The sequence below is a fragment of the Magnolia sinica genome, chromosome 3, assembly GCF_029962835.1.
Source record: "Magnolia sinica isolate HGM2019 chromosome 3, MsV1, whole genome shotgun sequence".
Lineage (NCBI taxonomy): Eukaryota > Viridiplantae > Streptophyta > Magnoliopsida > Magnoliales > Magnoliaceae > Magnolia > Magnolia sinica.
Window position 1 is genome coordinate 81708685 of NC_080575.1, and position 25595 is coordinate 81734279.

General features: G+C 41.6%; 2 protein-coding genes across 3 annotated transcripts in view; one reads left to right on the forward strand and one right to left on the reverse strand.

Annotated features, from left to right (window-relative positions):
- Positions 1-13202, forward strand: part of LOC131240075 (pentatricopeptide repeat-containing protein At2g13600-like) — a 42528-nt gene extending 29326 nt beyond the window's left edge. Inside the window, exons 3-5 of one of the 2 annotated variants that reach the window (XM_058238109.1) lie at positions 1124-1250; positions 5038-5139; positions 7236-7537. The gene's annotated coding sequence lies outside the window, so the exon portion shown is untranslated. Of the gene's footprint in view, positions 1-1123; positions 1251-5037; positions 5140-7235; positions 7538-12947 lie in introns of those variants that run through there. The other variant, XM_058238108.1, reaches the window with a different exon arrangement.
- On the reverse strand, positions 6-25595 carry LOC131240076 (protein NRT1/ PTR FAMILY 4.6-like). The gene is made up of 5 exons (XM_058238110.1): positions 25423-25595; positions 25046-25263; positions 11727-12167; positions 5058-5179; positions 6-979 (listed from the first exon to the last, which is right to left on the reverse strand). The coding sequence occupies exons 1-5, from the start codon at positions 25508-25510 to the stop codon at positions 157-159; spliced, it is 1692 nt and encodes a 563-aa protein (XP_058094093.1). The 5' UTR covers positions 25511-25595; the 3' UTR covers positions 6-156.

Consider the following 25595-nt stretch of genomic DNA (forward strand, 5'->3'; position numbering starts at 1 on the left):
TCATGTTACATATAGTAGAGATAATTACATGAGCACAAATCTGCCCTTGAGAACATTAAAGAGAATAAACATGCAAGAGACGCAAAGCACTGTGTGATACTAGTGGGATTTATATAGTAACATATGGCAATACTATGTCCTGTTAGATGAAGAATTTCAACCACTTGGATTGTGAGGGGAATGCCTGTAGACGTATCTCTTTGCCCAAAACAGATGATTGAAGAACCCGAGCAGTCCAAGGGCAGCAAGCAACCAATAAAAACGATCGAGGTGGCTCTTGTTCAAGTTGTTACCCTCTAACCACCCTATTTCTCCATCTCCATGTTTGGTAGTTTTGTTCACAATATCTACTAGAGAAGATCCAAGCAAGGAAGACAACCCGAGTACACACCAGAAGATGGCAGTCCCCATCGACTTCATCCCTCTCGATGCTTCGCCATTGAAGAACTCTAGCAACCCAACAAATGAAAATGCATCATTGATGGCCACAGCAAAGAATTGTAGTAGTAGCCACATCACCGACATAGGCACGCCAGTTCCTGAGTCAGTTAGCCCATGCTCCTCTGCTACCTTCTTCCTTTTCCTCTCTATAATGGCAGCCACGCAAGTTGCGAGTGGAGTCGATATGAATCCTACACCGACACGTTGCAAGTTGGTGATTCCACTCTTATATCCTGTGATTCTCCTTGCAAATGGAACAAACAATCTATCATAGGTGACTAGGATCACCATTTGAAACATTATGGGGATTATTAGTAGAGTCGCGGGGGAAACATCTATGCTCCCTATCTTGGTGTTCATGGTACTGCCTTGTTGGACTGTCAATGTCATGAGTTGGGGTATGGGTAGGTAGCCCAACACAGCGCTGATGATAATGGGAAGCATTCGGAGGACAATCTTTGTTTCTTCCACTTGAGTTACAGTACAAAGAGACCATTTTCCTATTTTGCCATATGAAATTGAAGCTTTATCCAGCCATCTGATAACAATAACAACCATACTCTTAGAGACGAATATTTCAGCAAAAAATTATATGTTAATTCATTCTAGATAGTCCGTATTGAAAATTTTGCTTCATGACTAGGAGATCTAGCTGATTTTACTCAGTTTGTTCTGGCTTTAGGTATTGAGTTCCAACTCTTCTACTTATGGGCGAGCTTTTATCGAATCAGCCAAATTGAATTAGAAAAGGGAGAGGTTTCTTTCCAAGTTGAAACTGGATATCGAAGAGGAACATGTCGCTCGAATCAGTGAGTTGACCAACTCTAACTTGTGTAATGTGCCTAGTGACAGCAGTAAGATTTCTGTTCATAATTTGCGGCCTTAATTCCATCTTTTTAAATATGTTGCAATGATGAAATAATGAATAATCCATATTTTATGTCAGGAAAAAAAGTTTTGTATAATGAAATAATGGATAATCCGTGTCTCAGAAAATGTATCTACACCTTGAGGGTGGACTTCCAGTAACACAATTTACGTAACCCTCTTTTGATATGAAGAGTGATTGCATACACCACAATTGATGGTAAGCTACCTTTGACCCCTAGCAAACATGCCTACATGTCAAATGGGTGCAACATCCAAGCTACGCAGAAGGTAGAACCCACAATGAAGATCACAGGGTGCAAAAATCAAGCTAGTTCAATCATCAGGCCGGCCACCTTGTAGGAAAACAATGAACGATTTAAACAGACCTGCCAAAGATCTGATCTAAGTAACCTATATGTGGGACCATCCTGACGATTGGAGTAGCCTGATTTTTGAGCCAAGAGATATGGCACAGCCACCACTTGCACATCTTGGATGTCATACAAAATTCACATGCTGGCACGTGTGCTGAAGTGGTGATGGCTGGTAACTTATTGCCATTGAGGTGCCTGAGATATTTCTTCTACACATAATTAATCATATTTCAATACTTTGGTTTGTCATCTTAGCCTATTATCACGGAAATGTTGTATTTTAATTTTCTCCTTGTTTTGTATCACCGTAGTTCTTTGTTTAGTGTAAATATGGTCTAAAAAAATGGTCAGTCTTATGTCCCCAAGTTGGACAAGTAAAACGATAATCCGAGCCGACTGGCATGATGAGGAAGGATAGAATTAGAAATAAATGCATTTGAGGGAATATAGGAGTACCACCAATAGGCAATTAGACGAGGGAAAGTAAACTTAGATGGTTTGACCATGAACAATGGAGACCATAAACCATGCCGGTTAGTAGTGTACAAGTTGAAGGCTCTAAAAGGGCAATGGGAAGGCCCAAGAGGACGTGGTGAAGGTAGCAACAAAAGACTTGATGACCTATGATTTAATTGAAGGTAGTGGAATGGCCAAATAGGATTCATGTAGCCAACCTTTAGTAATTGGGATAAGGCTTAGATGATGATGATGACAATGATATTGCCTCAATCAATTTGTGAATATATATACTTTAAGGCGTCGTTTGCATCCCGGATTTGAGTGTATTAGGTGTATTTCAAATCCAACAATCAACTTCTTCTTCTTCTTCTTCTTCTTCTTTTTTTTTTTTTTTTTTTTTCGCATTTTGCAGCCAAGCATTTGGAGATAAATGGAATCGGAGGTCTTTGAAATACATAGTTTTTGTGTATTTTGAAATCTCACTATTTTTTTACTGTGATTCAGGTTTAATTGGAGTGAAATAAATTTTTTGACTCCCTTTTAAAGTCAGGAGAGTCGCACGTGTAACAAATGTATTGTTAGGCTACTAATCTATAGTACACATGACATGTTGATGATACCCAAAGCAATCCAATGATTGCCTACAACATTAAAATCACATCAATAGAATCATCTGAACTTTCCAAATGTTGGCCATATAAATGGACTGTTAAAAAACGTCGGTGAGTCGCTCATTTGTGATCCTTACGTTTGTGGCCCACCAAAGGCTCGGAATTTCCTTATTTTTGGCCAAAGTATATATTTCAATGGGCTTATTACAATCATTCTATCAAAAATATCATATGTATGCTAATTTGGGATATTAAAGCTGATTTAGTTAATCAAATTTAGGTCTTGTGAATATACTAAAGAATTCCAATGCATTCAAAATACAAGCTCCCAAATGGAAGGTTTGGATTCTAGTGCATTCCTGCCAAACACGGTTGAGGATTTGGAATCACCTTGATTCCAGTGTAATTGTGATTTGGATTTCAATGCATTCCAAATACAACCTCCCAAATGGGTCATAATAGATTTGTTTGTTAAGAGACCTAAATTTAGATGATGAGAAATGCTCCAAGGCTCCTAGAGGTTTGTAAGTTATAGCACTTTTAGTTGCATTGGGCAACTTGGACACTCCAACAGATCGATCTAAACTGTTCATTAAATCTAGAAAACTTTTCAAGGGCTCCATCATCATTGTCGTCATCATCTAAGCCTTATCCCAACTAATTGGGGTCAGCTACATGAACCCTTTTCCGCCATTCCTCACTCTATCAAGGGTCATAACTTCAATTAGACCATGGGTCGTCAAGTCCTTTCTTACAACCTCCACCTACATCCTTTTGGGCATTCCCCTTGCCACCTTCAACTTGTCCCAATTAGCTCCTAAACAGCACAGTTCTTGGTCTCCATTGCACATGACTTCAGATCCATGCAGGAAGTTATGGCATAGGTTTGACAGTGGCTGCCAACCTAAGGCAACCCTCCTTTATCCGGGCTTGAACCGGTATTGAGAGCACAAAACTCCCACAGGCGCAATGTAATAGACTATTACTTAGGCTGATTACAATAAAATTGTGTATTACATAGGTTAATTTCAAGGTCTACCATGTAAAAAATTAGAGTAATTGGCTGATCAAATCCATCTAGATTCGACTTTATTTTTTGTAGCTGTCCTTTTTCCATCTCATGGATGGGATTATTAGGATTGCCTAACAGAAGTGGTTCTTTAGAATCATAACCAATCTATGACAGGAGCTATCAAATAGCTGGATTGAATTGTTGATTAGCTCTATTTTTGTACTAATGATCTTGACTGTCCATATTAGAGGGCATTAGATGTCTGATGTCATCATATTGTTGTGATATTTGCATGGTAGCCCATGAAATTTATGGACCTAATGGACAGTCTAGATCAATTAACTTTTTTCGCATTTGCTTGGCCCAAGCGCATTGACAGCCATAATTGATTGGCCTGTTTAAGTGTTCCAACAAAACTAGGAGCACTATAACTTATAGTGCTCTAAGAGCACTGGATCATCTCTCTCTTATAATTCATCTAGAGTGCTTAATATCTATGTTGCCAGAGTACAGGTACTTGTATTAAGCATCTCAAGGATCAGGTTCGGGGGATCCTCAAAACTCAAATTCTCAGGATACAGTAAGGTTTTGATCAATGCTAGTAGGTATAATCATGTCAAAGACTCAAAATGCTTCATGAGAGGTATTGAGGGTTGATTTTGTAGCCCAACCAGCATGAATGACCAGGGTTTCTAATTAACTGGTAACTTCTAACATTAAAAGTTCAAAATCCCATTTATCCTGGATTTCAAGTGTTGGGAAAAGGGGATCCTTTATCGTTACCCTTATCTAATGATCCTTGACTGACTCAGTTATTCTAGTTTTTTTGAAGGATCCAGATATCTTAGACTAACTGAAATTTGAATGTTCACTAAAATACAATAAGCACAGATAATTTAGGAAATTGTATGTCTGATATGATTTTCTTTTCAAGTACAATTGCAAAAATGTTTAAATGCTCCATGTATGACTTCAGAAATTGTATGTCTGATATGATTTTCTTTTCAAGTACAATTGCAAGAATGTTTAAATGCTCCATGTATGACTTAGTGATTAAAAATTGAGACAGATTGAACAAATTCTTTCTGACTGGGTCTATCCTGGTCTGAGTTAACTTGTACCTATTTCAAGGCAGTTATTATCCATTCTGTGGAGTTTAGTAGTTAAATGTGTTATTAGTTAACATGACTGAATCATGGCTCAGTTTGTGTCTGACTTGTTCGGTCCTTATTTTGAGTATGGGTTTTCGGACCTTGACACTCAATTCTAGGGAAATGATTTTGGACTTACTTGAAGCCCTTGGTGTGAGGGAGCAACTCCACGTCTGCCATCTCTTCTTTGGCAACTTGCTGCAAGTCGTCTTCATTTTCAGGTAGGATGAGCTTTCTTTTTTTAAATGCAGCCACAAAAACCTGGAAAATAGAGGATATTATGTTTGAGTTGCATCCAATTCCCAGCTATGTAGCATCTTGATAAGTCCTAATATAATCACTGTCATTAGTATAGAAACCGTTTAATCAATCAGATGCAATGGGCATTCCTAACAAGCGAATCAAAAGAGTCAAAAAGCAGAGTTTTGAAACACAGAACTAAAACTATGAGTGCCTCCAACCTTTTTTTTTCAAAGCGAAATGACCAAAACACCCGTTGTCTATTTCTTTTTCCCTACAGGTGCATGGTGTGTGTATGACATCCAGCATTTGCAATATGTGGACCCTACCATGATGATCAGATGACCCAACAATCAGGTCAATCCAATGAAAGTCAGGCCGGGCTTGAATTTGGAGGTTTTGGATGGTCTGTCTTGTTTTCTATGGTATCGCCCACCTGATGATTGGATCAGCTGGATTTTGGAGCGTCTAATCATTGGGTGCAGTTGTTGGACAGGTTGGATGTCATCTGGTTACCACGTGGGCCTCAAGATACTTGACTTAAAAATAGATGGTAACCAACCAATCAGGCAAGCCCAGCTTGAGCATGCATAAAGGCCTAACATGACAGCCTGGCACAAACTGTCTTATTTAGCACTATTGGCCCGGGCATTTGGTAAACTGAATTGTATCAGGCACAGCCCGGTCCTAGGGACTGGTATTTTGGGGAGTGGGTTAGGTGCGGCGCCGGACTCACCCAAGATGGCACGGCCCTTACTGTGGGGCCCATCTTTTATGTATGAATTCTATATCCATGCTGTCCATCCATTTTTCCAGATCTTTTTAGGGCACGAGTGCAAAAATGAAATAGATCCAAATCTCATGTGGACCATACCATAGGAAACAGTGGTGATTGACCGTTAAAAACTTCTTAGGGGCCACAAGAGTTTTGGAGCAAGCTGATATTTGTTGTTGTTGTTGTTGTTTTTTTTTTTTTTTTTATTTATAATTGTTTAATTGTTTTTTGTTTTTTCTCCCTTCATCCAGGTTCGTGTGACCTTATCAACAGGTTGGATGGCAAATAAATATTACGAAAACATTACAATGGGCCCTTGGAAGTTTTTAATGGTGGGACATTCAATCATCATTATTTTCCTATGGTATGGGCGAGATTTGGAAATACTCCATTTTTAGGATCATGCCGTTAAATGATATGGAAAAAATGGAAAAATGGATGGACAGTGTGAATGTAGAAGACATACATCAAGGTGGGCCCCATGGTAAGGAACACACCTCATCCGCTCCTGGTATTTGGCTCATGGGACTGTTGCAACGTAGTTTAAAAACTGAACCCTCCACTCGACTTGATGTCTAACCAGGTGACTCAACTAGATATTTAATACAATCTATAAATAGTTAAAATAATTATTGTAGGATTAATAAAATAAAATAGCTAAAATCTTCACAACCAAAAGTATCTAGTGTTATCATGTCTCTTGTATGGTGGTGGCTCACATGCACGCATATATGTACAACCAATTTGGCCTTTGGTTTTGGAAAGCTTCGGATCTAAGTTTCAAAACCTAATTATAAAATGAAACTTCACATGAAGGCAAGCTAACATTTGTGAGGAAGAAGAGTCCATATAGGATTTAGTTTCTATGATGGGAAAGGAAATCCAAGCCTATAAATAAGAGATGCTATAGGCCCTCTCCATCCAAGTTAAAAACATGTGGGGATAACCATTTATTGCATACACTTAAGGAGAAGTGGAGAGAAGGTGAGCCTAGGGTGTTAGCACGTGCAGAGACGAAGGAGACACGTGTATAACTACTTTGACCTTTGGTTTTGGAAAACTCGAGATCTGAGCTTCAAAGCCTAATCATAAAAGGAAACTTTACATTAAGGTAAGCTAACATGTGAAAGGAAGGAGAGTCCATGTAGGATTTGATTTTTATTATGAGAAGGGGGATCTAAGCCTATAAATAAGGACTCTTGGCCCCCTCCATTTAAGCTCAAAACGCTTGGGGTTACCCATCCCTCTCACACACTTGAGGGATAATTGGGGAGAGTGAGCCAAGGGTGTCAACATGTGTAGGGATGAAGAAGCGATGATCGAAGCCATTCATCATCAAGTTCAAGCGCATAAAGAAGTATCAGTGTAGGGATTAAGAAGTGCTGATAGGAGCCATTCATCATCAAGTTCGAGCACATAGAGGAATTTGTGCATCATTGGTTCAGCATGGATCAAGGTATGCGACCAATGTTGTCGAATCGCATATGCGATCATGTGTGATCGCATATGCCTATGCGCATATGTGATCGCATTTTTTTTTTAAATTTTTAATTTTTTGAAAAATTATATATATGGGAAATTTTCAAAAAATTGTAAAAAAAATATAAGAAAATGAGAAGAGCCTTTCTAAGTTAATAGATAACTAATTTTACATATTTAAAATACATTTGAAAGAGATAAAATCAATTAAACAATGAATTAAACATCAAGTCATCCACATTTAACAATATAGTTAACAAGAAGTAACAACAAAATCAATAAGCTATTTATTTATTGTGGTAGAAAATCAACAAGCTATCTTCCTTGAAACTTAAAAGTGCTTGAATCTTGATCTTCCAACTTCCAAGAGCGAGGGAATGTAAGAGAGAGAGAGAGAGAGAGAGAGAGAGAGAGAGAGATCACTTGGAAGTAGGAAATACAAGAGAGAGGGAGATTAAGACCACTTGTAATTAAGAAATGTAAGAGAAAAATAGACTAAGAGAGTTTTGGGGTGAGAATATTGCAAATGGAGGAGATTTAGATGCCTTTTTATAGACAAAATGTTATTATTATTATTATTTTTTGCAAAATAAAAATAAAAATTCAACGTGCCATGGCCAATATGCAATCACATATGTAGTATGCGATCGCATACATTGCATATGCGATCGCATATTTTCGCATATGCAACATATGCGATCGCATATGTGCCAGATTGCATATGCGATCTGCATATGGATATGTGCATATGCAATTGCACATGACAACAATGTATGCAACCAATCTCTTTTCTAATTCATGGTTTTCTAGTTAATGAATAGTTAACATGTGGCATCAGAGCCACTGGTTTTGAGAATGTATATACCCAAATTTGTAATCAATAGGAAAACTACATGATTAAGAACCTATCAATGAATTTGGCTGCATCGAGATCATGATCGTAGGACTGTTTGAGATCCATAATTGCAAGTAGGATTCTAGTGAATTAAAATTACTTGTCCATTGTTTAAGACTAAACTTATGGAGGATTAAAATCCACTCAACCGGTTTCATACACTTTGCATATCTTTAAATCTCCATGATTGGTCGGGAGATAGTGTTTATCCCTACTAGCATGCAAGGTTATATCCTTTTGTTTCCTGTTGTGAACCCATGGGGTCTATAAGTCCCAGATATATTGGACTCCTGCCCTTGTTCTAATGCAGGGGTATTTTCACACCAGGCCCAAGTGGGGTCGCCTCTGGAATGCAGGGGCACACTCAGGGTGGGCGGGGCCCACGGGGGAGGTCTCGTGTTCAAGACTCCTCATCGGGGGTGATTAATGGGTATTTCACACTGGGCTCGAGTGGGGTAGCTTGTGGGATGCGGGGACACACTCGGGGTGGGCGGCCCATGTGAGGCGGTACCTATGTGATTTGGGGCCCATGAGGGGGGTTCAGCCGTGGTCCTAACCCATGAGATGTGAGGCCCGGGCTATAAGATAAAGGGATTAATTCGTCATACTCTAATAGTTCGAGCTTTTAGAGTAAGTAATTGTCCTACATCAAATTGGTATCAGAGCGGGAGGTCTCATGTTCGAGACTCCTCACCGAAGGTTATTAATGCAGGGGCATTTTCACACCAATGTACATATGCTAAGAAGACTGAATTGACTCAAGTTTCGAGGGACGTGAGCTCAGACTTAGATTAGATCTGAACCATCTATTGAAAGGACATCTTGACACTCAAATATAATCTACCAGGACCTCATGTCATAGGAGCTAATGCCATCAGATCTGGACTGTTTATCTGATGATCTTCCATGTTTTTGCTTTCTCCTATCCTTCAGTGGCGAAGAGGTTCATTTGGAAAATTTGTACGAGCTGGCTCGTACGATGGCTCTGGGAGGTTGGAGAAACAATCGGCCATTGCTTGCCCCTTGATCGTCTTCTAAGTGATGTGGGTGATGTTGAACTCAGAAAGTGAGGCCACTGATCATTGAGTCCAAGTGATATATTCCACGGACAAAGTTTGAACAATTCTCTTTAAGATGTAATGCCTAGTGCATCCAAGCCGTCCACATTATGGACTACAGATGGATTGATGAGTGGACTACGACTTTCAAAGCTTAATTGATCCCATGACCAGGGTTAGGTGACGCAAGATCAAGGCTGGAGAGAGAGTTGTACGTGCGGTATGAATTGCTGAGTATAGGATGGTGGATGTGAGTTTAGTCCTCAAGTTCTACATGATTACATGATTGAACTCTTGTGATACCAATCCACTCACATAAATCGAAGCCTTACAATTGTTTTAAGGAGAATAAAATCCTCAGTGGGACGTCATTGGATTGGATAAATATGGATCATGGTGGGAGTATAAATGAACATGAATATAGGCCCTGAAAAGGTGATGACATGATTTCTTCTGATCACATCAGTGGTGATATGTAGTCTTAAGGTTTGAGAATTTGTGTGGTAGTCACCAAAGGAGCCCAGTCAAGATCAAATTTTTTGTAGATCACACCAGTGATCCTAGCACCATAATCAAGTATAGGACAATGATGATGATATAATAATTCTAACCACCTACCATGAAAAGCAAGGATCATCTCAAAGGTGTGATCGTTGTGTTTCAGAAGGATGATGAGTATAGTATACCATCTAACACTTGGTGTAGTAACTTTGGTATTCATATTTCAAAATCGATTTAGGAATTTCTTTTAACTTAAAGTCCAAGCAAAAATAAGACAACTATCCAGATAAGGAACTAAATTAAAATGAAAGTAGGTGCCCACCAATTAGTTTTTGAGTATGGGCATCACTTAGATTTAGTTGATACATTTTATTTTCAACTATTTCATCGATTTAGTCTATATTCATAAACTTAATGTATAAAGTTATATTGTTGAATTTGGTAATAGTGGATTTAATCTATTTTAGTATGGTCAGTGTGTTACTTTTGGTGATTCGTGTGATGGTTCGTATAACTGAATCTGGATGCCCAATTTGCTGAAACCTTACTCACCCTGCATGTGAATTATGCAGTGAAACATGACATGTGTAAGGAAAACTCTTCTATATTGTATGCAAATGTATTTATATAGAATATAAGATAATAGAAATAGCTTTTCACAAAGGCATTATAGCAGGTGTTATGTGTAATTAGGCATGATTACCTTATGATCCTTCTTACTAAATTAATGAATGGAATTGCTAGTGTCATAATATGCAGAAGGGAGCATGTCAATATTGATGTCTAACCGTCATGATACTAGTGATTTCCTTTGATGAGGATTTATGGGCCGTTGACAAGGTAAAGTTGTGATTGGAATGATTTTCAATGTGTATGTATAAAGGTTTCTTTCAAGTATTGTGCCCATCTTTGAGCATTGAGCCCATGAGAGTCATTTTCAAAATTTAAGTTTTTGAATTAAAAACAAGTTTTCTTTAGAAGTTGTGTAACATGTAGACTAAGTGAGAGAGTGTTAGCATGTCTCTTGTACAGTGGTCCACACACACACACACACACACACACACACACACATTTACTTCTACTTTGTTCTTTGGTTTTGGAAAACTTGGGTTGTAAGTTTCAAAACGTAATCATACAGGGAGACTTTACATTATGGCCAACTAAGATGTCGTAAGGAAGGGGAGTCCATATGGTACTTGATTTCTATGGTGGGAAACCGGATCCAAGCCTATAAATAAGAGTCTCTTGGCCTTTGCATCCAAGCACAAAACATGTAGGGCTACCCATCTATGCACACACTCGAGGGAGAATTGAGGAGAAGGTGAGCTATGGGTGTTAGCATGTGCAGGGATGAAGAAGCGGCAATATCGGAGGAGCCGAACATCATCAAGTTTGACCGCATAGAGGAGTGCCGTGCATCATTGGTTCTGCATGGCTCAAGTTGTGTGGCCAATATCTTTTCTAGCTTTTGGTTCTCTAGTTATATTGTTGCGTATGTATGTGTTTCACAACCTATCTGTGGAGTCGTGACCATTGACTTACCATGAAATTTAACACGTGGTGCCAGGGCTACTTACTTTCATAGCAAAGGTATCAACCATAGGAGTGAGTTCCAAAGTGACTCGGCTCAAAATCTTGCCGAGTCAAGTTCTTAGTTGAGTTTCGAGTCAAGTCAGTGAGTTTTAGAACTACGGGTTGTAGACAAGCCTCAGCCCAATGGAGGCTAGCTCATTTACATCCCTGACTGAAACACTAGCGGATTGCACCATACCCATACCAGTTCTTCAGAGTCAGAAAAAGAAAAGTTAAAAAAGAAGAAGAAGAAAGGATTGGGTGCGAAAGGTGGAGTAGCTCTCTTACCTGTGACATTCGAGTTAAAGGACTGCCTTGTGGCCGTTGGTTGCGAAAGAAAGAGAATCCAGATGTAAACACCAACAATCCGAGTAGGACGATAACAGCAGAAAGAGCGAAACCATAGTCCCACCCTTTGTTATTTTCGATCCACACAATGAAAATCAGGCCTGTGAATGCTCCTAGTGAAATGCTGAATGTAAACCAGTTGAAGAAGCTGGACTTGAGCCTTGACTCTGTCAGATCATTGTCATCATATTGATCTCCTCCGAAAGATGCCAGGTTTGCACGCACGCATCCTTCTCCCAAGGCTATGGTGTAAATGGCAATATAGAGTAGGGCGGCATTGTAGCCATGAACTTGGCCACATTTGTTTTGTGGGTTGTTAATGTCACATTCAGGAGGCTGGAGCGACGGGAGATGGGCTTGAAGCGCTAGCAAACCAAATCCCTGCAATAATCAAATTGCAAATGATGCTTCCCATCTTCAATCTACAATGGATTAGGGACTTCCAGCATAGGATTCTAAATGGATCTGCATATGATTTGGGCTGCTAATTCATATGATGTTTGTGTAATATCCACTTCTTACATTTGTCTAGCCAGCCCAAGTCAAAATACAAGGGAGATCCAAAACAAGTGGACCACATCACAGTAGACGTTGGATGCAAACGCTCAGTGTTGAAATTTTTATGGGGCTGTGGTGATATTTGAATGCCATTGAAGCTGTTCATAAGGTGATTCTTAGGAAAATGAAAGTATCAGGTCATGAGTCTCATACAAAAATCAATTGAGCCACACCACTGGAAACAATTGGAATTGAACCGTCCATTGAAACCTTCCTAGGGTTCGTGTCTTAAGGTGAGCTAGCAAAATGGACGGATAGAGAGATATATCACAAACACCATGGTGGGCCTGAGTTACATTGGGGAGGGATAAAGATTGCTTGTAACAGAAGATTACAATATAGCAAATGAAAAAGTGCAGTATGTTTTTATTAGATGAACAAATAAAGAAAAGTAAATATTTATATATATATAGAAAATGGGCTTTTAATTTTTTTCTTTATTATAGTCTCCTGTATGACAAGTGCATATGAAAAATTTTCAATATAATTCTAACTTTTTTTTTTTTTTTTTCCAATGTGAGTCTGACTTCTCATTCACATTTTGGCGGTCCCATGCCATGCCATGCTGGAACATGGATTGAGACTTCTATCTCTTGTTAACAGGAATCCATATTTAAGGTGAAATCATGAGATATTAAGGCCCCACCGTGAGGATATTGGGGTCCAAAAGTCAGGTCAATCTACTCAGGTCGGCCAGACAGTACGGTTGCCTACTTTTCTCCATGCATCTTTTTATTGATGTATGTATCCAACTAGTTGAGTTGACATTGCTTTTCAATGGCATCTACATGGTGGCCCCAATAGCATCTTCTCTGACGTAGGTGGATTGCCCTGCCCCGTGGATGGACTCTGTATAGGTAGAGCCTCTGTGGGGCCCACTGTGATGTGTGGTCCATCCATTTGTTTTCAGATTATTTCAGGGAAAGAGCCCAAAAATGAGGCAAATCCAAGGTTCAAGTGGACCATACAGTGGGGATTGAACGTCCACAATTAAAAACATCTTGGGAGCTAGCAGAAGTTTTGATCAAGCTGATATTTGTGTTTTCCTTTCATCTGTCTATAGGACCTCAAGAACAGGTTGGATGGCAAATAACCATAACTGTGGTCCCTAGGAAGGTTTCAATGGTGGGCTTCATTGTCACTGCTGCTTCCTGTGGTGTGGTCCACTTGAGCCTTGGATCTACCTAATTTTTGAGTTCAAACCCTAAAATAATCTGGGAAAATGGATGGATGGTGTGGATAAAACCCATACGTCAAATGCATTGTATATCTATGCTTGCTATCCATTTTTTCATATCATTTTATAACATGGCTAAAAAATGAAGCAGGTTCAAATCTCAGGTGAACTACACAACAATAAACAATGGTGGTTGATCATAAAAATTTTTTTTGGGGGCCACGAAACTTTTAGATCAAGTTGATATTTGTGTTTTCCCTTATCCAGGTCTGTGTGACTTTATGAATTCGTTTGATGGCAAATAAACATCATGGTAGGTGTTATGGGTGAAAATGAATTGACCAGGAGCGACCGATATAAGAAAAAGCATAAAAGCACATCAAGGAAAGTAGCTCAACTCTAATATCTGAGCACGACCTCTACGAACAGCTCAGCGAACCGACCATCTAACGAAGGGCTCGGCTCTGGTCAGCCTCTTGCCTATCTCAACCGATGAACTATCGTAAGGATCGACCTGACCATAATTGACAGTTCAACTCTGGAAGATCGACCTCAACCCCCTGATCTGTAAGGGGACCTCGACCTTCCGACTCAGAGGTCGACCTTGGCCATCAACCTCGACCTTCTCAAAGCTTGACCACTTCAAGAACTTATCAAAGAGATTCTTTTGAGATCTTCGCCGATGATCTTGGAAGATCACCCCGACACGCTCGGGAGAAGATTCCCTCCGCAATAAGAACCAAGTAGGGAGAATACCATACATAACATAACACCTATCAGCTATAAGTAGAGAGCCCCACCTAAGGAGAAATGTACGCACAAATACAGACCAGAAGCCCTACGTTCTACTTAACCCAGCTTACCTACACTGACTTTAGCATCGGAGGGTTCCCTGTTATAGTCAGGGTCTCCATTGTTGTCTTGTTTTACAGGTCCACCAATGGTCCAAGGAGGACGTTTGGATTTCAGCATCAACAATTGGCGTCATTTGTGGGAACGACTTCATAAGCCATTTCCATCTCTCAAAGATTCTACAATGGTGAAAGGAAAGAAAAAAGCCTTGACCACCATTACTGCAACCGATCTTGCAACGACAGAACAACCTGCTGACCAAGGCGATCTGCCCTCCTGAATTTCAGCATCAACAGTTGGTGTCATTTGTGGGAACGACTTCATAAGCCATTTCCATCTCACGAAGATTCTACAATAGTGAAAGGAAAGAAAAAAGCCTTGACTGCCATTGCTGCAACCGATCTTGCAGCGACAGAACAACCTGCTGACCAAGGCGATTTGCCCTCTCAGCACCCGACCAGACCTGCACCCAATATGCCTTAAGATTTGGATTCCCAATGTCCAACAATGTGGCAGAATACGAGGCTCTCCTTGTCAAGCTCAGACTGGCAAAAGACATGGGAGTTTAAAGTTTGAAAATCTACAGTTACTCCCAACTCATCGTCAACCAAGTGGCCGATGAATACCAAATAAAGGGGGAGAAGATAATCGCTTACCTTCAGAAGACGAAAGATCTCCTTAGCCATTTCAGCAAAACCAAGCTCACTCTGGTACCTCGGACCAAAACTCTCGAGCAGATGCTCTAGAAAAGCTGGTAGCCACGATCGACAATGACCTCGTCAGGTCAATCCCTATTGAGTTCTTTCCTGAACCTAGCGTCAACCAACTTGAACCAAATGAAGTACTTCCCACCGTCTTGGTTCCGAGCTGGATGGACTTGATCACAGATTAACTTTAAGAAAATAAACTACCCACCGACAAGCTCGAGGCACAGAGGATTTGAAGCAGAGCAGCTCGGTACACCATAGTAGGAGATGTTCTCTACAAAAAAGGATTCTCCTTACCGTACCTGAGGTGTCTCAGGCCCGATGAGGCCAAGTATGTCTTGAAAGAGATCCACGAAGTGGTCTACGGTAATCATTTGGGAGGCAGAGCACTTGCCTACGAGGTAATCAGACAAGGGTACTTCTGCCCGACCATTAAAGAAGACGCCAAGCAGTACATACAGAAGTGCGACAAATGCCAAAGGTTCGCTGCAATACACTGGCGACCATCCAAGCAACTGACTCCCATGATCGGCCCTTGACCATTCACCTAATGGGGAATCGACATCACAGGACCATTGCGGACAGGAAAGGGTTAGACTAAATTCATCATGGTAGCAGTCGACTATTTTACTAAGTGGGTCGAAACCGAGCCATTAGACAAAATCACCAAGCAAAAAATTACAGACTTTGTTTGGAAGATCATTATCGGCAGATAAGGAATCCCACACACTATTGTCTCAGATAATGACAAACAGTTCGATAATGCATGATTCCGAGGTCTCTGCGAAAGACTTGAAATTCGTAACACTTCTCATCACCTCAGCATCCCCAGGCCAACAGACAGGTGGAGGTAGTAAATAAAATCATAAAATCAAGGAAGCTTAAGAAATCCAAAGGGGCTTGGGCCGAGGAATTTCTACACGTCCTTTGGGCATACCGAACTACTGTTCGGACGTCAACAGGGGAGACCCCTTTTTTTCTAACATTCGGTGCAGAGGTCGTTGTGCCAGTTGAAATAGGACTCCCCTCCGCATGAATCAACTCCTATGATGAAAGTCAGAATGCCGAGCAGATGGTACTGGGTATGGATCTGCTCGAGGAAGAAAGGGGACAAGCACGACTGAAGATCGCAGCCCATCAATAGCGAGTTGCCCGATACTACAACTCCCGAGTCAAAGTACAAAGATTTCGAGTGGGGGACTTGGTCTTATGCTAGACTTTCTAAAATATCAAGGAACCTGGCTCGAGAACTCTAGGACCAAACTGGGAAGGACCTTACAAGGTAACCGAAACAACACGACTAGGGGCTTATTGACTTGATGATATGGATGGACAACCCCTGCCTCATCCATGGAACGCTGAACATTTGATAATCTAGTACTATTAAGGACTTGCAAGTCCCTTAACCAGGACTCCATCGTGTGGCCGATCTACTCGACTAGAGTGACCTCTATTTTCAAAGGAAAAAAGGTGCTCAGGGCATTCGTGTCATTTTGTTCAACTGGAGCAAGCTCCCTTCTCAAAGGGAAAAAGGTGCTTGGAAAAATATTGTTCTATTTTCTTATAATAAATGAGTATTTTATTATTCTCAACTATCCGAATTGAATGGCTGACTATGGGGGGCTTCCCCAAATCCCAAGGAAGAGAGTCCCCCCACCGACTGCTCAAAATGATCGGATCACTGATAAGTGACCGACACACTAGTTCTATTATTTGCAAAATCTACTGCGAAAGGACTTCCCCAAGTCGGGGAAGAAAATTCCTTTCAAACCTCGACTATCCGAGCTACACGATCGATTATAAGGACTTCCCGATTATAGGAAAGAATGTCCTTAGTGCTCGGTCTACTACTATCCGCTTGACTTATTGATTCTACTACGCAGGATTTATCAACTATGGATTCACATGCTCAACAACCACATCTATAAAGTCATCATATGATCATCCACAAAGGGAAAACACGAAGGCTCCAAAAAATAAAACTTCCATTAATAAAAAAATTCCAAGTACAAGAACAAATTAAGGAAATGACAGATACAAGTATGGAGAGGACGGAGAGGCTAATCATCTTACGGAGGCTGCTCGGCTTCAACAACTTATGGAGTAGGATCTTGGGAAGCTTCTTCCTCCAGACCGCTCAGGTCGAGCTCGAGAAACTTTCCCTTGATGTCTTCGAGGCACTTCTCATAGCCAAGGCCATAATATACCTCTACTTCGTCGGGCCGCTCCTTCGAGGCCTTATACTGCTCCATCACTGTAGCTTGGACCGACAGGATGGACGCTTCGACCTCGGCCAGCTTAGCCGCCGAACGGGTCATCACCTTGGCCAATTCTGCCTCCGACCTTGGCGGCCTTGGCCTCTGCCTTGACCCTTTCTCTCTCAGACCAGGTGGTGTGTGTCCTTTACCCCTCCAGCTCATTCCACACCGAGCTCTCATTCTTCTGGGCCTCGTCCAACTAGATCTTCAGAGTGTCCTGCTCCTCCCTAGACTTCTCCAGAGCCCAATGGAGGGTCTCAAGCTCCGTGGTCTTCAACTGGAGTGTGACCTCCGCTTGCGAGCACTCCTCGGCAACCCTCCTGATTGAACGACGAACGAATAGGAGAGTCAGGATGAGCTAAAAGATAAAAGAAAATTGGTTAGAAAACATCGACAATTTAAAAATATACATGGCAAGCTAAGGGAAAGAAGTCTATCTTGTAGCACATGGCTGCTAGATCGTGTAGAACTATCACTAGATGAGTGTTGATCAGCTTCATGATCTGCTCCTCCGGGACATGCTTAGCCTTCATGTGGCGAGGCTGCTCATGTAGTAGCCAGGGGGTAGAGCACCCGACCCCTTAGCCATGTCAGCCGGTTGGCCTAAGGTCTCACCCTCGTTAGCCTTGGCTTCGGCTACCTGGGGTTGGAGCTCCTCAGCAGCAGGAATCTCCTCATGAGCCAGAGAAGACTCCCAATCTACTACCTCCAGAGTCGTGGACAGAGGAGGAACCATAGAAGAGGAAGCGTCCTGAGCCCCCTCGCCTGGAGCAGCCAAGACTGGCTAATCAACCACAGGCCCCTCAGTATGGGGCTCTGACCTTGCCTCCACAACTGTGGAGGAACTCGCCTGCTTTGTTGGAGGTAGGACAACCCTCCTCTTCATAGATGACTTCTTCTAAGCCACCTCGGCAACAAAAGGAGGTCAGATTCTCTTCATAGGGCAGGAGAGGTCGGCCATCTCTGCACGATAAAAGATCTCAGTAAGGAACGAACAAGACAACAAACTCCAAAGAAATTATACTATCTACTAGTTACCTCCCAAAACAGTTAGGGTAAGGTTGGATTGATGAAGGAGCTCAGGAGTTATCAAGTTCTTCTAAGCTCGGTCAACAGCGTCCACTAACCTTGCATGATCAACTCGACGACGCTGGAAGTCGGATAGTTGAGGCGGATTCTTGGGCAACCCTGCAAAAGATCATCCCTCCAATTAGAAAAAATGACTACAGAGCAAATGGAATTTACGAGTCTACAGTTTGGGTATGCTTGACCTGGGCTGGTGAACTTGGTGGGAACCCAAGGTCGAAGCCGAGCTACATTAGCCGCAGGAGCCTCTCATTCTCCAGATGCCCAAAACCACTAGTCCTTCCAATTCTTGTTAGAGGACGGATTGTCTGTGATGAGGGCATGTCCTTTTATTTGCCCAAGCCGAGAAGTAATACCAGCCCTGATGCTTGGGACTAGTCTTTGCTTGATACAAGTATAAGAACTCCTCAGGATCAGCTCGGTGTTTCCAAGTTGAAACCACAAGATGTAAGTCCCTAATGGGCCCTGTAGGCGTTGGGGATGATCTGGCCTAGGGCCAACTTTAAATGAGATGTGACCTCCCTAACGATATGGTGGATAGGGAGTCAGAGGCCACACTACAAGGCTACCAGATATATGGCCACCTCGCCCTTGTGAGGATCGCCCGAGATTTCACCAAGCTTTGAGGGCTTGGAGTACCATGGAGGCTGGTACCTTGTACTCTGACCTAATCTGAACTAGATCGGCATCCCTCAACCGTGACCCAAAAGGGCCGATATCCATGGGCTGCTCAGTGGAGGTTTAAGCTGTAGCCCTCTCGATCAGAGTCAGCTCCGCTGTTTGACTTCGAATAAGTGATGCTGGAGATGGCGGGCCCGAAGGAACTCCGAATAGAGAGTGTGTACTCTCCGACTCAGAGTCCCCCTCGAAAGCCATTGGCTCTGCCCAGTCATCCGGAATGTTGGACATATCGGCCAAAAAGAAGAAAGGAGAATAAAAAAAGAAGCAAGGACGACCAGAGGAAAGGAGAGAGACGCCGGAATGACAGAAACCCAACTTATCGAAAATTACTTGCTCCGATAGTCAGGAAGAAGGCAGTAGCAGCAGAAGAAACAAATGAGAGGGATTTTCGAAATCTCCTCCTCTTCTATAGAGACCTCGGCCGCAAGCATTAATGACCCGCATTTAATGCAACAACCGAAGAGGCGTTACAGCTCACGCCTTAGTCCACGTGGCGACAGACTATTTGCTAGCCGACCCGACCTACAAGGTAAAGATACATGCCTGCACGAGATTGGTAGAGAGTTGAAGAGGCACCGCTTCAGCACACGCCTCCTCAAGCGCACCAGAAGGATCATTACTGATCCTTCTCGAATCCCGCACTAGCCATATTTCTCTCTCATGCAATGATGACAAATCAATCCAACCACCTGACCTCTTGAGCACGAGGCATTGCTCTAGTCAATCCACACCTACTTACCTCTTGAGCTAACAAAGGACACTCAAAAGCAGGGGGCTGCTATTATGGGTGAAAATGAACTGACCAGGAACGACTGGTATATGAAAGAGCATAAAAGCACTTCAAGGAAAGCAAATCAGCTCCAATGTCCGAGCATGACCTCTATAAACGGCTCAATGAACCGACCATCTAACAAAGGGTTCGGCTCTAGTTAGCCTCTTGCCTATCTCAACTGATGAACTATCGTAAGGATTGACCCGACCATAATTGATAGTTCGACTCTGGAAGATCGGCTCAATGCCCTGACATGTAAATTGACTTCGGCCTTCCGACGCAGAGGTCGACCTCGACCTTCTTAGAGCTCCACCACTCTGAGTACTTATCAAAGAGATTCTTCCGAGATCTTCGTCGACGATCTCAAAAGATCACCCCAACACGATTAGGAGAAGATTCCCTCTACAATCAGCACCTACTAAGTAGGGAAAATACCATACATAACACTACACCTATCGGTAATAGAGAGCCCACCTAAGGAGAAAGGCATGCACAAATACAAATAAAAAACCCTACGTCCTACTTAACCTAGTTTGCCTGCATTGACTTTGGCATTGAAGCGTCCCCTGTTATAGTTATGGTATCTATTGTCGTCTTGTTTTGCAGGTCTATTAGCAGTCCAAGGAAGACGTCTGGATTTCAGCATCAATAGTAGGCACTGGGAGGTTTCAACAGTGGTTGTTATTGACCTCACCACTTTATGTGGTGTGGTCAACTTGAGCTTTCAATTTGCCTTATTTTTGGGTTCATGCTATAGACTAAGTTGCAAAATAGATGAACACAGTAGATAATGGGCCCTACAGTCAAGATCCCATCAAAATCACTAGCTCTCCGTATGCCAATATAGGATGAGAAAATCTTTGATCACCTACGAATGTGTGATGGATGATACACGAGCCTTTAAAAATTACTTAAAAATTGCATACATGGAATGCAAATAACTAAAATGAAACCATAAAAGTTATATACTAGTTTAGATGTACGATGAACTAAAAATTAAGCTTATTTTATTGTTTGACTATCAGATTGGTGGAAATTTATAGGACGGTTACAATTGAAAAATATCCAATAATCATACTTCAAGTAAGTTGTCTGCAAATTTTCTTAAGAACATGATCGCAACATTTCACTATGGGTGGTCCATATTAAATTGAATAAAAGCCTGAAACTAGCAGGATCGCATGATTCCTACTTGACAGTTGACACAAACATGTCACAATTGTAGAATATCCTATCCGTGAAAAAGATGGCCCACACCATGATGATCACCTGGTGTGAAAATCAGGCCAATCTAACCATTGGTGGGAAACACCAGTACACTGAATCATTCCATCGGCTGACAGATTGGCTACTCCCCTGCCACCAGCCCGCTGGCTCGTGGTCGGTCCTTTGTGACCACACCACATGAAAACAATAGTGATTGGATATACACCATGAAAATCTTGCTAAGGCCCACTGTACTGTTTATTTGACATCTAAGGTCCACTGTACTGTTTATTTGACATCCAATAGGTAATACAGACCCAGATGAAGGGAAAAAACAAATATCAACTTGATCAGAAACTTTTATGGCCCTTAAAATTTTTTTAATGGTCTACTTTCATTCAACACTGTTTCGTGTAAAGTGGTCCATTTGAGATTGGGATATACCTCATTTTTGGTCTCATACCATAAAATGATCTAGAAAAATAGATGAGAGTGGGATAAACCTCATTTTTGGTCTCATACCATAAAATGATCTAGAAAAATAGATGGACGCCGGATGAAACATATACATCATGGTGGGGCTCACAAAGCACCGACCATCAGCCATTGGCTGGTGGCAGGGGGAGTAGCCAATCCGTTTCCGAATTTTATACCAGATGACTATCACGGTGCGTCCCACCTTTTACATATGCATGACGTATTATGAGATCATTTTTATTCTTTTCTTGTCACCATCCGCCGACAGCTGCGTGGATGAGAGCGGATTAGGTGAGACGGAGACCCCGGCCTCATCCACACGGTGCGGCCCTTACAGTGGGGCCCACCTTGATACATGTATTATCGATCCACACCGTCCATCCGTTTTTTCCAGATTATTTTAGGTAATCATTCAAAAAATGAAATAGATCCAATTATCAAGTGAACCATATCATAAGAAACAGTGGTGATTGACCAATAATGAGCAATTAAAGCTTTGGATCAAGTTAATATTTGTTTTTTTCCATTCATCTGGGATTACGTGCCTTTTCAACAGATATAAACGTTACGGAAACATTAATGGTAGGATGGTCAGTCACCGTTGTTTCTTAGGGTATGGTCCTTAGATCTACTTCAGTTCTGGGAAATACCCTAAAATGATCCCCAAAAACGGATGGACGGCGTGGATACATAATGAATACATCAAAATGCCCCCACGGTAAGGGCCGCATAGTCTTGGGTGAGGCCAAGGTATCACCCAATCCTCTATCTCATTGGATAGCGAGAACGGACTGGCTACTCCCCTTGCCACCATCCAATGGCTAGTGGTCGGTGCTCTGTGGGCCCCACCATGATGTATGTGTTTCATCCATTCCGTCCATCTATTTTCAAATATCATTTTCACAAAAGGGACTAGAAATAAGCTATATATCAATATCAAGTCGACCACATTAAAGGAAACAGTGTTCAATGAGCTTCTACCATTAAAAACCTTTTGGGGGCCATAAAAGTTTTGAATTAAGCTGATATTTGTTTTTTCCCTTCATCTGGGTATGTATGATCTAATCAACAGATTGGATGTCAAGTAAACAGTACAGTGGTCCTTAGGAAGATTTTAATGATGGGTATCCAACCACTAGTATTTTCCTGTGGTGTGAACGACCTGAGACGTATATCCATCTCATTTTTTGGATCAAGATGTAAAATGATCTTAAAAAATGTATTAACGGAATGGATGAAATACATATATCATGGTGGGGCCCCCAGAGCACTGACCACCAGCCACGGGGCTGGTGGCAGGGGGAGTAGCCAATCCGTTTCCTTGGATAGCTGCCAGGGCATTGTTGTAAGTTCCCAAAATACATGGACGGGGATTGGGAAGTGATCCCTCCAGTACTGAGCTAGGTGAAATCGTATTGCGTACTGAGTTACTCAGTACCTTTTTTTTGTACCGAGTAAACTCTGTTGGGCCAAGTGTGAATGTATGCCATTTATCCATGGCATCCATCCGTTTTTACAGATTATTTTAGGGGTTGAGCCCAAAATTGAAGCATATCCAAAGCTCAAGTGGACCACAACACAGGAAACAGTGGGAATAATGATTTCCACCATTGAAACCTTTGTAGAGCCCACACTGATGTTTATTTATCATCCAACTTGTTCATAAGATCACATATACATGGATGAAGGGATAAAACAAATATCATCTTGATTCAAAACTTCTGTAGTCCTTGAGAATTTTTCAATGGTAGACGTTCAATTCACACTGTTTCCTATAGTGTGGTCCACTTGATTATTAGATATGCTTCATTTTTAGATTCAAGTCTAAAATTATCTGCTAAAATGGATGAACGGAGTGGATAAAATACATATGTCACGGTGGGCTCACAGAGTTTACTCAGTACCCTTCAGCGCACCGACTTACTCGGTACACAATCCGCTTCTAGTTAGGTGACGGTAGGTGCTGGTAAAAGCTCCATCCACGCAGTTCATCCCCCCTCCCTTTCACCGTATGCATGTACTAAAAAATGAGGCAGATCCAATTCTTAGGTGGATACAAAAGTTTTGGACCGTCCATTTTTTACAGCCTACCACGAAAAAAACTACTCGAGACACAAACGTTTTGGATCAAGCTAATATTTATATTTTCTGTTCATCCACGTATCAGACCTAATCAACAGGGTTCAATCACCATTGTTTCATGTGTTATGGTCCACATGAGATTTGGATCTAATTCATTTTCACGATCATCCCATAAAATGAAGTGGCAAAAGGATGGACGGCATGCAGGCCTACTGAGCATTTTCAGAACCGATATGTACCGAGCTCGGTACTGGAGGGGTCACTACCCAAGCGAGTCCGAAAGCTGGGCTCATGATAATGAAATCTCCCATTTTCCAAGTAAAAGGTTACGTATATCATTGTTTTCCATTAGACGCAGACAAACGGACATAAAACATCTCATAGTCATCGTGGGCTCGCTGTGGATGCCCACATTTGAATGACAACAACCAATAGAAATCTTTAGTACGTGATTTTGACTACTTCCATTCTGTATCGTTGCTTGCAAGCAACCGATTGGATGGCCAGGATGATCCCATCCACATAAACGGACCAATATAGATGGAGAAACGTTCACATACCGGCTACTGCTAAGCATATGGACTCACACATGTATGCTATATATCTTTTTTGTCAACCCATTCCCTGTACAGAACATCCAAGCGTGCAAAAGGTGGACCACACCACAAAAATCACTCGAGTGAAAGTCGTACCAATCAACTTCACCGACACGCGTCCACAATGAGTTGAATAGACCACTCAACTCATCATGTGGGACCCAGCGGTACATTGAATCAGACCATCATCTGTCCGTTGATTTCAAAGATGCAGCCTGCTATAAAGCTTGGGTGTTCTACACGTGGTATGGTGACAGGAAAGAAAGCCTTCCATGTGAAAGTTCACAGGCAATGTTGTATGTGAACCTTTTTTTAAATTATTTTTATTTATAATAACTCTTTCGACTGAGTTTCATACTTTGACTGTTCCTTGCATGGAGAGAGAGAGAGAGAGAGAGAGAGAGAGAGAGAGAGAGAGAGAGTAGAACGACACACACATACATAGGGAGACAGATACAAAACAAACCCACACGAAAATCACGAGAGAGAGAGAGAGAGTAGAACAGACACACACAAACAATTGATATTTCACGATCAAAGGTGTAGTACTGCTTGTAGTAGCGGTCCTTAGCAGTCCATATATACCATACTAACAATCAAAATACGGTCGAAGGTAAAAAAAAAAAAAAATCTCTATTTGATGGGGCTTCTTCCTATACCGATGAATTCCATTAGGAAGAATCTTTTTGGTCTTAATTCCAATATCAATAGAGGGGGAGAGAGACAAAACAAACACCCACCCACCCACCCACACACACACACACACATAGAGAGAGAGAGAGAGAGAGAGAGAGAGAGAGAGATCACCAGAAATTCGATGGGACCAAAGATGAGTATGGTTCTGAATCTAGTCATGTATGAGTCCGAGAGGAATCCTCCTAACAGAGAGAAGGCACAAGTGACACCGATGAAGTTGGTAGCGGTGGTGGAAGAGGCGGCGAGCCCCATGTGCATGATGCTATGTAGATATGTCACAATGTTTAGCATGTTCGATACATAGGTGATGTTCAATGCTGTCACCAAAACTGCAATATGACATACCATCCATTCAGACTCGTAATCTAATTCACCTTAAAACATCCATACATCCATATGCTCTCTAAATCACTCTATCTATTACTCTTATACTACAAAAATCAACATCTAGCTATGAACAAAATCTCCCTCTCTCTCTCTATACTTACAGTAGATGAAGCTGGCAGCTCTATTCCCACCATGCTTCTGTTTGTTGATGGGCTTGCCCTTCCAGTCGGTGAATCCCTCTACTTCCATGGTGGGTACTAGCTATTCAGACCTTGTTTGAAATGATCATATTACATGAAATTTGTTGAGACCCACACGGAGTATGAACTGAAAA

What these genes read in the sequence shown, in the direction of transcription:
- LOC131240076 (XM_058238110.1), bottom strand. Translation starts at nt 25,510, where the DNA reads ATGGAAGTAGAGGGATTCACCGACTGGAAGGGCAAGCCCATCAACAAA. An exon ending in CTTTAACTCGAATGTCACAG is followed by an intron (nt 5,180 to 11,726) that starts GTAAGAGAGCTA and finishes TCTATTTTCCAG; the next exon opens with GTTTTTGTGGCTGCATTTAA. An exon ending in CCTCACACCAAGGGCTTCAA is followed by an intron (nt 980 to 5,057) that starts GTAAGTCCAAAA and finishes TATTGTTATCAG; the next exon opens with ATGGCTGGATAAAGCTTCAA.